Source organism: Molothrus aeneus, chromosome 21, assembly GCF_037042795.1.
Source record: "Molothrus aeneus isolate 106 chromosome 21, BPBGC_Maene_1.0, whole genome shotgun sequence".
Lineage (NCBI taxonomy): Eukaryota > Metazoa > Chordata > Aves > Passeriformes > Icteridae > Molothrus > Molothrus aeneus.
In genome coordinates this window covers 1,549,098-1,566,426 of record NC_089666.1, presented here as the reverse complement: position 1 = coordinate 1,566,426, position 17,329 = coordinate 1,549,098, and the positions used below count along the sequence as shown (strand labels likewise).

The 17,329-nt window shown below is 50.0% G+C and overlaps 1 protein-coding gene across 1 annotated transcript in view; it reads right to left on the bottom strand.

Annotated features, from left to right (window-relative positions):
- The window catches only part of IFFO2 (intermediate filament family orphan 2), a 53,794-nt gene extending 36,907 nt beyond the window's left edge, over nucleotides 1-16,887 (bottom strand). The window contains exon 1 of the mRNA XM_066564047.1: nucleotides 16,283-16,887. Within this exon, the coding sequence (XP_066420144.1) occupies nucleotides 16,283-16,887 (605 nt within the window). The remainder of the gene's footprint in view (nucleotides 1-16,282) is intronic.
- Between the last annotated feature and the right edge of the window lie 442 nt (nucleotides 16,888-17,329).

Here is a 17,329-nt window from a genome sequence, read left to right as displayed (position 1 = left end):
ATAATCAATCCCACAGGCCCTGGAGGGCACTGCAGCACCAGGAGGCCTTGGCAGGACTCACCTCAGAGGCCAAGCACCCCAAGAGCTTCGAAATAAAATCCAGAACACAAAACTTGACTTGACTTTCAAGGCTCTCCCTCAACTCTTTAAGTAGCATGAGAAGAACCCATATTTTTTCACATACACCTGTATTTCCTCTTCTCTGACCTTTCCTTCTTATTTCACCCTGAATTCTCAGTTCTTTTTTCTGGTTTGTGTTTTGGTTTTTTTTAATCCTCCAGAGCTGATACAAACATGAGTACAGAGGAGGGATCTCGGGCAGGAGCACAAAGAACGAGAGAAACAAAACCCACAACAAGCCAGGTTTGAAATCCTAATCAAGAACATGCTGGAACAAAGCAGAATAATTCCACCCAGCTCCAGCCTGGCAGCCACTCTGAGGAGGTGACATAAGAGCGTGCTCCAATATACAGCATCACCCTTTTAAAAATACATTTGTGTTTTTATGGTGCTCAGGACATTTCCTTTGTCATTTCTCACCTCCTACTGCCACTGAGGCTCTCAGCACCAGCAGAGACTTGGCCAAAGTCCTGGCAGGAGCTCCAGGAGGGATTTCAGGCCATAATAAGATCTAAGCTGTCGGAAAGTCCAGGCAAACTTCTGTGGCATGTTTTTCCTTTCTCTCCCCTATAAACAGCCCGTGGAAGCTGTCCTGGAGGCTGCCAAGGGAGCACAGTGCATTCTCTCAGCTGCTGCACATGACTCTGGGCAAGGCTCCTCCATCACAGCTCCCAGCATTGTCCCCCAGGCTGTGGCTACAGGAAAGCTTGCCCTTGTAGGGTGAGGATTATTTTGTTTCACAACTGCCTTGTGACTTCATGGCAGGCTGGTGGATGTCGGGTCCGGCTGTCTGTCTCTGCCCCGACACGGGTAGGGTGGTTCTGGGGCAGCCCGCGTTTCAAAGGACGAGTCTGGACTCTTCAGCTTTTCAGTCTTTGGATTGTTTATTATTTCTTATCTACAAAATTTTCTGTCTGCCCAACAGAGGTCTGATCTGCAAGCAGTCACAGGCACTCTCTGACCACCCACGGGGCGGTCATGTCTTTTTATACTAAAATCTACGTACATAATATTTACCTTTATTTCCCAATGCTTTTCACCCATGTTAGCAAGTGCACCTTCACCATAAACCAATCCCCAAGTGCCAACATCACCACAGGAGATGGAGGACAAGAAGAAGGAAGAAGAAGGACAAGACACGCCCTGATCCCTCCATCTTGTCTCCATAACCCCCCTGTACCAAAAACCTTAAAGTCTATATTTCACCCTCTAAATGTGTCTCTTTTACACCTTTTACTCTAAAGTGATTCTCTTGTCCTCAAACTCTTGTTACTTCTGTGGATGGATCAAAATCAAGCCACCAGACACTTCTGGCAACATTCCAGGATTTTCGAGACCCCCAAGGGTTCTCCTGGCATCTCTGGACATCGGGAATGATGTGCTGAGATCCCACAGGTGGAGGGGGAACGTGGATGTTTGGGTGGGGCTGTGGGTCTCCTGCTCTCCAGACACAGCTGAGATTCCCTGCCACTGGAATTGCTCCCACCAAGGCTCCCAGCGAGGTCTCTGGTGAGGAGGGTGAGCCAGGACAGGTCTCAGTGGGACCCTGGCAGCAAACCCTGACTGCCAGACCTGGAAAGCCACCCCAGCCAGGCTGACAGCCTTGCTGAAGGATTGCTCTCAGGGACACAGCAGCTGAAAAAAAGGAAAGAAATCCCTGGGGTGGCTCAAGCCTGTTGGGGAAGGTGAAACAGGAAAGCCTTATCAATATGATTGTCTGGCAAAAGATTTTGAGAATATGGAAACTATGAGTGAGATTGAAATGAAAGCAAGCTTTGAGATACCTCAGTTACTGAACAACTGGAAAACAATGGTGTGGCCAGCTGAAGGTGATCCCCTTTTGATGGAACAACACCCTCTGCTTGCAGACAGGCCCAAGGGTCAGAGCAGACCCTGCAGCTTGGCAGAGGGGGCCCAAAGAGGAGTTTTTAGGGTTTAAAATGTAACACAGGATGGTAATGTAATGATTCTTATAGGCTGTGTGTAAATGCTATAGGATTTGTATCTTGTACTAGATTGGTCAGTGAGAATCAGAATATTCAACACAGAAGAAGATTTATTGTATTGGAACAGGAACTTCACTCTCTTACCTTTTTACTCTCTTTCCCTTTTACTCTCTTTCCCTTTTACTCTCTTTCCCTTTTACTCTCTTACCCTTTTACTCTCTTACCCTTTTACTCTCTTACCTCTTTTACTCTCTTACCCTTTTACTCTCTTTCCCTTTTACTCTCTTACCTCTTTTACTCTCTTACCTCTTTTACTCTCTTACCCGTTTACTCTCTTACCCTTTTACTCTCTTACCCTTTTACTCTCTTACCCTTTTACTCTCTTACTCTTTTACTCTCTCACCCTCCCACCCTCTCTCCCCCTCTCTCCTCTCAGCCCTGCTCTGAGCTGTGCCTGGCAGCTCCCAGCAGGGCCCTGCCCCCAGGCCCTTTGCAATAACCCCAAATTCCCAGCCCTGGCTGCAGGGATCTCTCATCTCTGTCCATCCCACCCCTGACGCTCCTGCACAAGCCCACCAGGGCCAGCACCCCTGCCACCACCTGCAGGCACACAGCAGCCCCTGAACCCAGGGATGTTCCATCTCCTCCCACCCCAGCACTCAGACAAATCCCCCATTTTTGGGAGAAGCTGATCCATGCTGTTGTGCAGCACTGAGCTGTGCAATGAAATGTGCATGGGCTGAGCTCAGCCCTTAGAATGGAACCTGCACAAGGCTCAGAACGCTGGTGCTGAACATCCTCTCTCATAAAAGGCCTTTATTTACTTTCTGATTCCCTGAGTAAATGCTGTCTATAAATAGCCCTCCCTGCCCAGCCACGCTGCTGTTATCACCTCAGCCACTGGGAAAGGCCCTGATAAGAACAAATGATAATAGATCAGGATCACCCTCCTGTGGAAAGGAACCTGCTGGAATTCATTACTGTACCATTTTCACTCCCCTCTGCAGCTCTTCAGCCTGAAGCAGCAAAAATAATGGAGTGCCCAGGCCCTCCTCACCTCGTTTGGGTTTATCTCCCTCTTCCACCACATCCTTTAAGAACCAGCCTCAAAACAGAGCCAAACTCAAAACTGAGAGCTCGGCTCACCCTAATCTCTGTCCCAGCCCTAAATACTTTTACTGAACCCACTAAAGAACAAAGAAAACAATGAGATAAAGCTTATCTGCTCCCAGGAGTCAGGAACACAGGTGGAACACACACCTAGGGCACAGCAAAGCCTCCCAACACTGCCCTGCACATGCATTATCTCTGTGTGAAGAGCTTTATGACCTTTGTAAAAGTAAATATATTTAAGTGCAGCTTTTATGTGCAGTGTGGAGGTTCTGACCTCAAAAGAAATAAACTTTTCTTCAAGGGCTCCGCTGCCACTGGAGGGAATGCACAGCACTCCTACAGTGCTCCTATGGATCCATTATCTACATTTCCAGAGTTTTATTGCCTTTGAAAATGTAAATATATTGAAGGGTAGCTTTCATGTGCAGTGTCAGGGTTGCAAGAACATGAGGATTAACCAAGGGAAGAAATAAAAAGCTCTTCAAGGGCTCCGAAGACACTTGAGGAACACACAACACTCCCAAGAGTGCTCCTATGGATCCATTCCCTTATCTGCATTTGAAGAGCTTGATTACCTTTGAAAATGTAAACATATTTTCTGTGCAGTGCCAAGATTGTAACAACACAAATGTTAACAGAGGGTAAGAAATAAACTGATCTTCAAGGGCTCCCATGGCCTTGAGGAACACCCAGCACCCCTGCAGAGCTCCTACAGATCCATCCCCACATCTGCATGGCAAGAGCTGCACTTAAAGAGTTTAAAATCTGCATTTAAAGAGTTTAAAATCTGCGTTTAAAGAGTTTTACTGCCTTCACAAAGGTAAAGCTCTTTCATGTGCTGTGCCACAAGTGTAACAACACAAATGTTAACAGAAGGTAAGAGACAAACTGTTCCTCAGGGGCTGCAGTGGCACCTGAACACCCACCCCAGGACCAGAACGTGGCCCTGCTCAGGCTGCCCTCATCACCTCTGGAGCTCAGGGCTTCCAGTTCATCATGGGGACTACAGAATTACCATCAACCACAGCACGCTGCCATTGAGAGGGAAGCAAATGAATAAAGGTGACAGCATGGGTATAAAATTCAAGATGAGGCATTTTTAAATATTTACATAAAGGCAGAACGGTCTTCAATTCACACAAACAAACCAGGTGCTTTTGCTGCCTCAGTTGCACAGATTTCCCAGAACTGGAGTTGTTTAGTACTTGAATTTTTAGCAGTGAGGGACATAAAGAGCCAGGGCAGGGGCAGCCCTGGGGTATTTGTAGAGGGGAAGGGATGGGCAGCAGCAGAGTTCCAGTGCACACTTGGTTTGCATGGAAAACCAGACTGGTTTGGGTTGGAAAGGCTTAAAGCTGATCCAGTGTCACCTGTGCCATGGCAGGAACACCTTCCCCTGTCCAGGGTGTTCCAGCCTGGCCTTGGGCACTGCCAGGGATCCAGGGGCAGCCCCAGCTGCTCTGGGCACCCTCACAGGGAAGGATCCTCCCCACAATCCCATCTAAACTGTCCCTCTTTGTTTAAAACCATTTCCTGTCCTGCCCCTCCATCCTTTGTAAACAATCCCCCTCCACACTTCCTGCAGCTCCTTCAGGCACTGAAAGGCCACAATTAGGTCATTCCAGAGCTTCTCCAGGATGAACAATCCCAACTCTCCCAGCCTTTCCCACTGTACCAGGCCAGGGAACAGGGCTGCAGTGACTGAGGCAGTGACCTCATTCCCCTGCCCCACAATTACAGGAGGATGGAGCTGAGTCATGGAGCCAACCCCCCCAAACCACAGCTCCCCCAGGAATCAATCCCTGCCCACAGGCCTGCAGCTGAATCTCACTGGGAATTTTACAGGAGAAAGAGCAAACTGGAATTAATGCTCCACTGAAGGCTGGGAAAGGGAAAAGGCTCTGCCTTTGGAAACAGGAACATTCTTTATTAGGGCTGAAACAATCCCAGAGCAGCTCAGTGTTGCTCCACACGAGGCTCCCACCCTCCCCTCCATTAAATAAGAAGTGGAAAAACAGTGAATTCCTTCTTCCAGCCACCAAAGGGGAACAGGGAAGAGCCTGCCTGCATTGCACATCCACTGAGAGAGGAATGGATCCACTGGCCCCAAGGGGAACCCCACAGGGAAACCCCACAGGGAAACCCCACAGGGAAACCCCACAGGGACAGTGTTGTTAGCTGTAAGAGGTTCACAAGAAGGATGTTGCTCCTAATTAAGCAATAATATAAAAAGTAGTGATTAAAGGCCAGTTAAGTCCACTTTTATCACAGCTATCTATAAAAGAATGTGTGGTTTCTAATAAACACAACATTTTTACTTTCTGAGACTTTATAAATCACTTTATTGACCCATCCTCGATGCAATAGCAGCAGGAGGGGAGGGAGGAAGGAGAAGGGGTTCATTTGCAGATTCCTCTGTGCTCCCCCAGGGGAGGCAGCATGAGGGACAGCATTCCCAGGGTGACTTTGTCCCTGCACAGGGAAAGGGAAAGGGAAAGGGAAAGCTGCTCTCCTGCTGCCAGCCAGCAGCTCTGTGCCAGGGGGGAATACAGATTAGCAGGAAAACGTATTTTCCGGAGCATTAAGGAATTTTTTTAACTGCTCTGCTCTCCACATTTCTCCCTTTCTTGAAAGAAAATAATAAAAAAGAGAGGGGAAAAATTAAAAAATAAAAAAAAAATTAAAAATAAAAAAATTAAAATAAATTAATTAATTAATTAAAATTGCAGAAAGAGCCAAAGGTGAGGTGATTTTGGCATAGACATTTGGGGGAAACATTTGATAAAAGAGTTGGGAAAATATTCCAGACTGCCCAATGCTTCAGCATATGGAAGAGAGGGAAATAAAGATTTCTCTTCTGCCTGCGAGAGGGGGGATTTCCTGTAGCAGTTTTAATGACAGCAGCTGTTTGAAATATTAAATATTGATATTAAAATATCCCCATTGCAATTCAATATTAATGCACCCCCTGCCAATTGATGGAATTCAGTAAATTTACAGCAGTGCCTGGTTTTCTCTTTAACCAGATGTGACTCGTCAGGGTCAGATTCTGTGACTGATCTGACAATTTCAATTCTGTGCTCTGTGTCAGAGGGAGCTGCATTTATAAAAAAGAAATTAAAATGGCATAGTTGCATTTTCTCCCTTCAGAGACAAATTTTACCTGTAAGAATGCACAGGCAGAGACTGTTGCAGTGGAATCCCAGATTTGGAATCAGTCCTGAGGCAGGATCCCTTTGATCCTGGGTCCCAGCCTGAGTCACTGCACTGAAGGGAAGGGGGATGCTGTAAATCATCACTTCCTGCAGCATTCCCTGCCTCAATGAGCCACTGCAAATGACCAACTTCCCTTGCCCACATGAAGAGGAGCAAGTTAATTCCTCCTCTTTTTAGTCCAGGATCTTGGGGCTGTCAGGTTTTCCAGCACTGTTCCAGGTCTGCTGTCTGTGCACACACAGCAAACAAAGCCAGCACCCCTGAGTGCCCAAAGCACCAAACACAGAGCTCTGGATGAAGCTCACCTGCTCCCAAACCCTGAAGAGTGGGAAATTTTAAGTGCTTTGTCCACAGAACCAAGAGATTTGGGAAGTTACATGGAACTGAGGTGCAGGCTGCAACACCAAGCCTTGTTTTTGACTGGATTTCAGTGCAAATTCAGAACAAATCCCCTGAAATGAGCAGCACATTGAAGATTAAACCCAAGACTCTGATCACACACAGGGCAATTCCACCTCAAAGCAAGGAATGGTGCTGCTTCCAGGCAGGAAAAGCCAAAAAAGGGACCCCTGAACCTGTCCCCAGCAAGAAGGAGCAGCCCAGGCCCAAAGAGCTGACGTGACCTGGTGAGTGCCACAAAGTCCCCTTGGCAAGGGCTCCAGATGAGCCAGGTTTGGGGGAAGTGGGACACAGGGAGCCAGAAGAGTCACATGGAGCAGTGCTGGATGCAGGGACAAAGGGCTGCAGGGACGCTGTGCCGGGATTTCAGCGCTGGCCTGGCTCCCTAACGAGCTGGGCACTTCGTTAGCGGGCACAGAGCTCCATTCTCTGCCAGCCCTCCCTCCTGCAGCACCAGAGCCACAGCTGATGTCACTGATGTCACTGCTGCCAGGGAGCAGCAGCACCCACAGGAGCAGGGCCGCAGGAGAGGCTCCCAGGCCTTCCAAACCACGGCTCAGAATTCCATTTGGAACGTTTTTAATTTTTCAAAATACCACAGCACCTTGGTAATTCAGTGGTGGTAAAAATGTGTGCGTGGCCCAGCTGCCACTGCACTGCAGAATGTCAGGGAACCTTTCCCAAGCTTCCTGAAAATTAAAAAAATTTTAACATTTTTAATTTTCCAAACACAGCACCTTGGTAATTCAGTAATGGTAAAAATGTGTGTGTGCCCCAGCTGCCACTGCACTGCAGGGAACCTTTCCCAAGTTTCCTGAAAATTAAAAAATTTTTAACATTTTTAATTTTCCAAACACAGCACCTTGGTAATGCAGTGGTGGTAAAAATGTGTGTGTGCCCCAGCTGCCACTGCACTGCAGGGAACCTTTCCCAAGCTTCCTGAAAATTAAAAAATTTTTAACATTTTTAATTTTTCAAAATACCACAGCACCTTGGTAATGCAGTGGTGGTAAAAATGTGTGTGTGCCCCAGCTGCCACTGCACTGCAGAATGTCAGGGAACCTTTCCCAAGTTTCCTGAAAATTAAAAATTTTTAACATTTTTAATTTTCCAAACACAGCACCTTGGTAATGCAGTGGTGGTAAAAATGTGTGTGTGCCCCAGCTGCCACTGCACTGCAGGGAACCTTTCCCAAGTTTCCTGAAAATTAAAAAATTTTTAACATTTTTAATTTTCCAAACACAGCACCTTGGTAATTCAGTGGTGGTAAAAATGTGTGTGTGCCCCAGCTGCCACTGCACTGCAGAATGTCAGGGAACCTTTCCCAAGTTTCCTGAAAATTAAAAAAATTTTAACATTTTTAATTTTCCAAACACAGCACCACGGTAATTCAGTAATGGTAAAAATGTGTGTGTGCCCCAGCTGCCACAGAATGTCAGGGAACCTTTCCCAAGCTTCCTGAAGTCAGGTAAATCACCTGGGAAAATCCAGGTTTGATTTGAAGCAGGATGATCTGATAATCAGGATAATCTCATGATCTGATAATCTATGATCCAGGACCATGAGAGTCCCTGGACAAGGTGACACCAGGGTTTAGGAAACACCAGACAAGTTTTTGATTTCTTTGCCATCAAAACCAGATCCCCCCCAGCCCACACGATCCCTTCAGCATCAGCAGGCAGCCAAAACATCCCCAGGTGCCACATCCACACCATTTTTGAACATTCCCATGGATGGTGACTCCACCACTCCCTGGGCAGCCTCTGCCAGGGCTTTGGGAGCTTTTCCATGAGGAAATTTCCCCTCTACCCAATCCAAACCTCTGCTGGTGCCACACAAGGCTGATTCCTGTCACTGCTCCCTGGGAGAAGGGCCTGACCCAAATTCAGGCATTTTTGACAATACATTTGAAATTCAAGAAGCTCTCAGTGTGCTCAGGCTATTGCCCTACTACAATAATATTTTTGTCCCTTATTCCAAATTTATCATGAAGTGGAGGCAAATTGCTTCCATTCAGATGTGAGAGGGGGAGGTTCAAGGTTAGAAATGTGGGAAAAACAAACTCAGCTGTGGCTGCCCTGGATCCCTGGCAGTGCCCAAGGCCAGGCTGGACAGGGCTGGGACAGAGGGAGGTGGCCCTGCCATGGCAGAGGGTTTGGAATGGGATCTTTAAGGGCTCTTCCAACCCAAGCCACCCTGTGATTCCAGAATTTCCCCATTTCCCAAGCCATATTTCCCTGTTTCCCCACCCAGCCTCATGCCATTTCTTATCATTTATTGCCTTTTATTATCACTTCTCACTAATCCCTCCAGCAGCAGTTCTTGGAGCAAGGTAATTTTTAATAGGAAGAGGTCACAAAGCTATGCAGGAGTTTCAGCCTCTCTGAACAGTGCACACACAGACACTGTGAAGCTTTTAAACTTCAAAAAAACTGGAAGAAATCTCTTCCTTTCTCATACAACCACACACAAAAAAAAAGAGCTGGTTTTAAAGGAGCTGGTTTTAAAGGAGCTGGTTTTAAAGGAGCTGGTTTTAAAGGAGCTGGTTTTAAAGGAGCTGGTTTTAAACACCAAGAGGGAGATTTAGAATCAGAATATCCCAAGCTGGAAGGGACCCACAGGGCCCCTGCAGGACCAAAAAACAACATCCTGTGAGTATTTCTAGCACAGAAAAAAAAGTAAATTTAGTCAGAGAAAAGCAGATGCAGGAAACCAAGCTGAGAGCTGGCAGAGCAGCACCACAAAGGCTGAGCCACAAAAAAGCAGCTGCTGAGCAGAGGAGGCTGCAGAGCCCTCCCTGGCCCCAGGTCCAGCACTCCAGAGGCATCTCTGCTCCAAAGCCCCAGGAGAGGAGCTGGAATGCACTGGTTATCACTGGTTCCTGTGTTTGCCTCCACCTCAGCCCACCCTGCAGCAGCAGCTGGGGAGATTCTTTGGGTTTAAGATCGGAGCTGTGTGAGGGGTTTGCTCCCAGAGCGACTCAGAGCTGAGCTGTGCTCTGAAAATCTGGGGTTTTATTGCCTTCAGAAAGCCCAGAGTGAGTCACAGGAGGAATCAAAAGGTAAATTCTAAATACACACACACAGTCCTGTGGTTCTCCTGCAGCAGGGGAAGCTTCAAGGAGAAGTTTTTTCCTTTAAAACTCCAACCACAACACGAGGGGGGGGATTTTTCTCCTCACTGAGTTCATCTACAAACTCATTATGTTAATTCTAATTGAAAGACAAAGTTCAGAATAACAGCAGCTCCTTCAAGTCAGTCATAACACACTCAGCCCTCCCATTACAAACCAGTTGAAGGCACACACACAGATTTCTTTGTCTATTACATTTTCCAAGCACAGCCCCAAGCCCAGCATGGAGCACTGCTAGGAATCAGGATCAAAGAGAAACATCCTCCCCTCCCCATAAACCTTCTCCCGCATCCCTACAACCCAGAAGTCCCAGTTCCCAGCTGGAAAAAAATAAATAAACCTGAGCTTTGTGAGGGATGCCATGTGTACCCTAAATGTGTGTCTGTGCAGCAGCATTTTAGAAGAAAAGATGGAATTATTTAAGGAAATATTACTCTTATGGGGCTTTGCTTGCACAGCTCCAAGCAGAGCCACTTTCCACCCAGCAATTACAACTGGATATTTGTGCCACACAGCCAAGGGGGTTTTTCACATCAGGCAATTTTATCCCTTCTCCACAAGGAAAACTGATGTTCTCCCAGGCCAGGGAAAAAGGGGCTTTTCAAGCCTGGGTCTCAGGTTTCAGCAGAGCCAGCATTTAATATCAAACTTCACATCTTGTAAGAGGCAGCCAAAAATCCCCCAGACCAGGGATTTTCCACTACTCTGGAAGCGGTGGAAAATCGGGAATTTCTGTGAAAAGCCACATTGAAAAATAATTATCCCTCTAAAACAGAGAAAGAAAAGCAGGAATAGCAGAATTAAAGAGGTGGCTTTCCACAGAGATTGTTCCTGCCAGCCCTGTGACCAATCGAGGCAGGGACAGGTCTGCCACGCTGGTTACATTCCTCCAGGGGGATGAAAAAATGATTTGGTTTTGATTGGGTCTATGCAGAACATTTGCATCTTGTTACTGCTGATATTTTAGCCTTAAAAGTTCTCAGACATTCCTCCAGGGCTTATCTTAAGCACATTTTTATTAAGTTCCCTTCTCTAAAAAAAAAAACCAAGCTCCAGTGAGTTTTGACGCGCGCTGCCTTTGACAATGATAATCTTTGTCCTTCCCAGCTGCAGCAAATTTAAGATAATCTCTTTTCCAAGTGGACTTTATTAATCTTGCCAGTGAAATACCATCCTGAGGTAAAACAATTCTTTCCAGTTCAACTCTTAGTAGCAGCTAAGGCCGTGCTGGAAAAGACAACCAACATCTGGCAGCCTCAATATCTGCAGCAATGAAGAGTAATGGTGGAACCATAAATACACAAATGTGTGCTGGGGCTGGGCTGGGGACAGCCACCGAGGGAGGGAGCGCTGCAGCCAGCTGGGCTGGCACACACGGGGACACTGCCACTGCCACACTGTCACACCTGCACTGCCACTGCGGCACTGCCACACCTGCACTGTCACACCTGCACTGCCACTGGGGCACTGGCACACCTGCACTGCCACTGTCACACCTGCACTGCCACTGCGGCACTGCCACTGTCACACCTGCACTGCCACTGGGGCACTTCCACTGTCACAGGGGCACTGGCACTGGGGCACTGGCACTGGGGCACTGCCACTGTCACACCTGCACTGCCCCACCTGCACTGTCACTGGGGCACTGCCACTGTCACAGGGGCACTGCCACATGTGCATTGTCACTGTCACAGGGGCACTGCCACTTTCACAGCAGTACTGTCACTGTCACACCTGCACTGCCATTGTCACTGTCACAGGGGCACTGCCACTGCCACACCTGCACTGCCACTATCACCATGACACCTGCACTGCTGCTCGTCACTGCTGCTGTCACAACTGCACCATCACTGTCACCTGCACTGCCACTGTCACCATCACAGCAGCACCATCACTGTCACACCTGCACTGCCACTGTCACCATCACAGCAGTACTGTCACTGTCACACCTGCACTGCTGCTGTCACCATCACAGCAGTACTGTCACTGTCACACCCGTACTGCCACTGTCACCATCACAGCAGTACTGTCACCGTCACAGCACCACCACTGTCACTGTCACACCTGCACTGCCACTGTCACCATCACAGCAGCACCGTCACCGTCACAGCACCACCACTGTCACTGTCACACCTGCACTGCTGCTGTCACCGCCGTCACAGCAGCACCGTCACTGTCACAGCACACAGGCACCGTCACACGTGCACTGTCCCCGTCACAGCAGCACCACCCCTGTCCCTGTCGCTGTCCCCGCGATCCCCGGGACGGGGACACGTCCGGGCCATCACCGCCACACCTTGCACGTGCCACGGCAGAGCCCCTCGGCCAGTAATTAACAAGAATTAACTAATTGGGGGGAGAATCCCGCCCGTTCTCCGCAGGGCCCTCCCTGCGGTGCCACTGGGGCTGTTGAGGCTCCCGAGTGTCCCAAAATGGGGACAAAGATCCCCAGAGGAGCCGGGCCAGGGCCGGGCTCAGCCCCAGCTGCTCCCCCAAGGCAGATAAAGATAAAAGCAGATTCTGCTCCTCAATAACCGGAGGGACCAAGCCCAAATCCAGGGATACCAGCCTGGATGCCAGCCCTGCTCCTGGAGGAAGCGCTCTGCACCTCCGAGCACCTGCAGCACCACGGCTGATTATTATCATTATTATTATCATTATTATTGTCATTATTATTATCATTATTATTGTCATTATTATTATCATTTTTATTAGTAGTATTCTGTCTAAAAAAAAAATCACCTTAGTGTTTTAAATTTAAAAATGTGACCCTGCTCTGTTTTCAATTACCTGTCCCTGAAAGTGTTTTTTATTGAGCTGCTTTGACTGCCAAAGTGCAATTTTGCAGAAACACAATTTTGCTTTTTTCTGCTAAAAGAGTAACAAGAGGTAAAAATTACGAAAGATCTGACAGATAAACAATAAATTATCTGACTGGGAGTAAGATCTATGTCCAAAAGCTCTTCTAAATGCAAGCATAGCTGGAAAAAAATAAAGAAAATTAATTTAACTTCATTTTCCCTCTAAAACTTCTCCAGTTGTTGACTCCCTCACTAAAGTCATAATCTTGTGTAAAATCATGATCATTGCTAAAAAAAATATGAGATTAAGTCAGCAGAATAAGTAGAAAATATGCAAATTTATACATCATTTGAGTAAAATACCATCACCTGGAGGAAAAAGTAAAAGCAGTTTTGGACTGAAATATCTGCTGGGTTCTTCATTTTGCTCCAGACACAAACAAAAGCCAGGGTAAAATATGATAAATAAAATAAAATATCAGTGTGCTCGACTGACTATGCCCTCTCAGAGCTCCAGTTTGTTGTGTTACAACGTCCAAGGAAAATTATTTGAGGGAACAGAACAAAGAAATTAAGCAAATTTCCCCCAAATGAAGCCATTGCTAATCCCAGAAACTGCACAGGCAGAATTCCATTGGCAAGAACATCCTGGATCATCTCCCACCGTTGTTTTACAGCAGCAAGGCTGCTTGTCCTTTAAAAGAAAGGAAACAAAAGGGATTATTTCCCCTCTGGATTGCAGCCCTGCCTTGCCCAGTTCCCAGCTGGGACATCAACAGCACCAGAGACATCCCAGGTGAGCCCTGCACACCCAGCACTGCCCTGCTGTCCCACCCATGCCCTGCCTGCTTTTCCTCACAGCCAAATACTGCAAACCACAAAAACATTTGGCAGCCACAACCTCCTGGGCCAAGTGGCCACCCTGGAAAGGGGGAAAAGGCTCCCTTGCCCCAGGAGATAAATGGAATTATCACTTAAAGGTCTTTGGCTATGGGCTGGTGGCTCCTGGGTGAGGTTACAAGGCCTGGCTGCTGCACAAAGGCTCTGCTGGCTCTCAGACTGAGCAATGGAAAGTTCTTTTCCTTTTCTTTCCATTTCCTTTTCCTTCCTTCTTTCCCTGCTCACACACCTGGCTGGGAGCCCGTGCTGGTGCCCAGCTCTGCACAAGAGCCCCACCAGGAGAGAGGCACAAGGCTCCTCCTGTTCCACGTGGAGCTCAGCTCCCTAAATAAACCCAGAGCACCCAGGGGATCCCAGCAGGGTGAGGGAACCCCAAAGAGGGCACTTAGTGCAGGCACACACACACAGAGGTGCCAGGGCAGGCCAGCCCTGCAGGGTGGCTGGCAAAGCCTGCAGCACCCAGAGCCCAGGGCATGGAGCTCAGCTGCTCCACCCGAGTGCCAGGAGGAACTCACACAGCTCAGCCCTGCTCCCCGAGCTCGCCCAAGGCAGATCAAGGCCCAGAGGAAAAAGCCAAATCCCCAAAAGCAAGGGTGTGCTGTCCATGTGGGACTGAAGGTCACAGAGCAGCGACCAACTCCAGTTCCAGAGAAATGAGCATCCATCAAACCCACACCGCAGACACAGCACCACCAACGTGGGATGAAACGTGTTGATACCTGTTAATTACCTTTATTTTCCCCACGAGGAAAACACCTTTCAAGGGCAAGAAAAAGACCTGAGGTTCCCCTTTGCTCTGCTGAATTTATCTGTTTTATGCAACCCCTGAGTGAGGAAGAACACAGACTAGGGGGAAAATGTGCCTTACACAAGTGAGTAAAAGCAGAAAAATCAACTTTGTATCAGCAGAAAGGCTGAACCCGAAGGCCCACAAGTCTCCTCTTCCTCCAGAAGCAGGAATAAATCAAATATCCATGGAAAAAGGAGAAGCAGCCCCAAGTTTTGGTGACACAACCCACACCTCACATGCTGTGGGATCCCCTTTCCCCACCCAGCCCCACTTTTTGTGCTCCCTGCTCCTCCCATTCCTTGAGACCGGCCACAGAAACCAAATCCAGCCCGAGCCGCCACGACTGTGGGCTGGAAAACAGAGAGCAGCTCCTTTTCTCCAGCCACAGCAGGGACAGAGCACCCGAGGCGCCTCCAGGGACAGGCACCGGCCCAGGACCGGGGCACAGAGCCCGGCTGGGGCGCCAAACCCGCCCAGGAAATGTCATCATCTCCCTGTCCAAACCCACATCAGCCTTGAAATATTTTATATTGGTCTGATCTGAAAAACCAAGCTGGAGCATTGCAGATCAAATAAAAAAGGGACAAAGGAAAGATTAGTAAGTACAGAGCAGCTTCTACATTAAGACTGAATGGGATTCCTCAGTCTAGAAATCAAATGGGAGATAGATGTGAGAGGTTTGCAACAGCGTGAACGGCCTGGGAAACGGGGACGGGGAAAAATTTGTTTGGATTTGTCACAAAAAAGGAACTAGAGGGCCTGAAAATGTTGTTAGACAGAAACTACATCTATGTGTAAGGGCCACATAGAAAAAGGGTCTGGGGGAAGCCAATGGAGCAGCAGCATATGGGACAGAGGTGTGCAAGAAATCCATTGCATTGGAGAGAGTCTGATGGAGACCTCACCTCCAGCTGATTCCAGGCTGTTACAAAAGCTGCCCTGAGTGTGCAGGAGCTCACTGCAGTCTGCAAAGCCGAGCAGGAGGGACCCGGCCCCGCTCCGCAGGCCACGGAGCCGGGAAATGCGGGAAATGAGGACGGATCCGGGGGGTTCTGCAGGGAAAACCCCGGCCCCGTGAGCAGGAAATGCATTTTGAGGCTAAACCCGCCCAAACTGCAGCCGGGAGAGCGAACGGCAGCCCCGAAGGGCAGCAGCTCCTCAGACAATGCAGGAATCTCCTGCAGAAGCCCAAGTACATTTTTTTCCCCTCTGGCCTCCATCTCTGCCACAGCAAACAGCGATCCAAGGGAACGCCATCCATCACCATTCCAACCCAATCCACAGGCCAGGGGACACCTCCAGACCCGCCGGCCTTACAAAGGCTTTTGTTTTGGATAATTCCGAGCAACATCTCGGAGTGCAAACCTTGCCCTGCAGTATTTGCAACCCAAATATTGCAGCGCTGAGCTAATTTCAGGGAGCTGGCACACACCAGCGACTACTGGAGTAATCAGACCAAAAAAAAAAAAAAAAGAAGGCGAGCTAAATTTAGGAGTAACTATGCGATGCAATATTAATAACGGATTATTTCCCTTCTAAACAAAAAAAAATATACGTATATATGTGTGGGTATATATATATATGTATATATATATTTTTAAGTCAAGCTGACAATGCTCCTTGCAAGATCCAGGCTCTCCATCCCCCCAGGGATGGATCCCGCAGTTTTCTGGGTATCAAAGGAGGTTCAACCCCCACCCCCCCCCTCGGAAAAAACCCCCAGGACCCCGGGGCGCATCCCCGGCCCGCAGCGAGCCCCGGGCAGGAGGAGCCGGTGCCCGCGCTGTCCCCGGGCGCTCCCGGGGAGGGCTGGCCCCGTTTCCCCGCAGTGCAGCGCGGACCGCCCGCATCCCCCATCACTCACTTCCTCTTGTACTCGTCGCGCTCCCGCTTGACTTTGGCCAGCACGTTGTAGAGGGCGCGGATCTCGGGGGTGATGGTGTCGATCTGCACCCCGACGCCGTCCGGGTGCACCCAGGACACGCCGGGGCCCTGCACGGTCTCCAGGCCGCCGCCGCCGGTGCGCCGCACCTGGGTGTAGCTCCAGATGGTGCCGGGCAGGCGCCCGTAGTGCGGCGGCGACGGCAGCGGCCCGTGCCCGGGGCCCGGCGGCGGCACCAGCGGCGGGGTCCCGCCGTCCGTCTGCACCGCCTGGTCCCGGGAGAAGGTCTTGTAGCGCAGCCGGCGGTCGCGCTCGCTCTGCTGGGCCGCCAGCTGCTTCTCCAGCAGCCGGTTCCGCCGCTCCAGCTCGTGCACCTTGGCCAGGAAGCAGCGGAACCGCACGTTCAGCCCCTTGAGCAGGTGGATGTTGGAGCCCAGGTCGTTCCGCAGCGCCGCCGTCACCGGCGGGCCCCCCCCGGCCGCCGCGGGGCCGCCGCCGCCGGGGCCCAGCGGGCAGGAGGAGGCGGCGGCAGCGGCGGCGGTGGGAGAGAAGGCGCGGGCCATCTCCCCGAAGAGCAGCGAGTTCATGGCGGAGGGGCGGTGGCGGAGGGGTCGGCGGTGATGGACGGGGTCGGCGGTGATGGACGGGGCCGGCGGTGATGGACGGGGCCGGCGGTGATGGACGGGGCCGGCGGTACGGAGCAGCCACGCCGGTGCCGCCGCTGTCTCTGCGGCCGCCGCCGCGCTCCGGGGGCTCTGAGGGCTCTGGGCGGGAGCGCGGGGCGGGACCAGCCCCGCCTCCACCCCGCGCGCCGGGCCGAGGCACCGCCTACGCCCCAAACCACGCCCCTTATTTCCATATACACCCCGTCATTTACATAACCACGCCCCATATTTCCATACGCAGAACCTCATTTCCATAACCACGCCCCATTGCCGGGTCCCTGTGTCGGTCCATAGCCACGCCCTCATCTCCATAACAATGCGGCTCATTTGCATGGCCCCGCCCCGCGGTGCCGCAGCCGCTCCC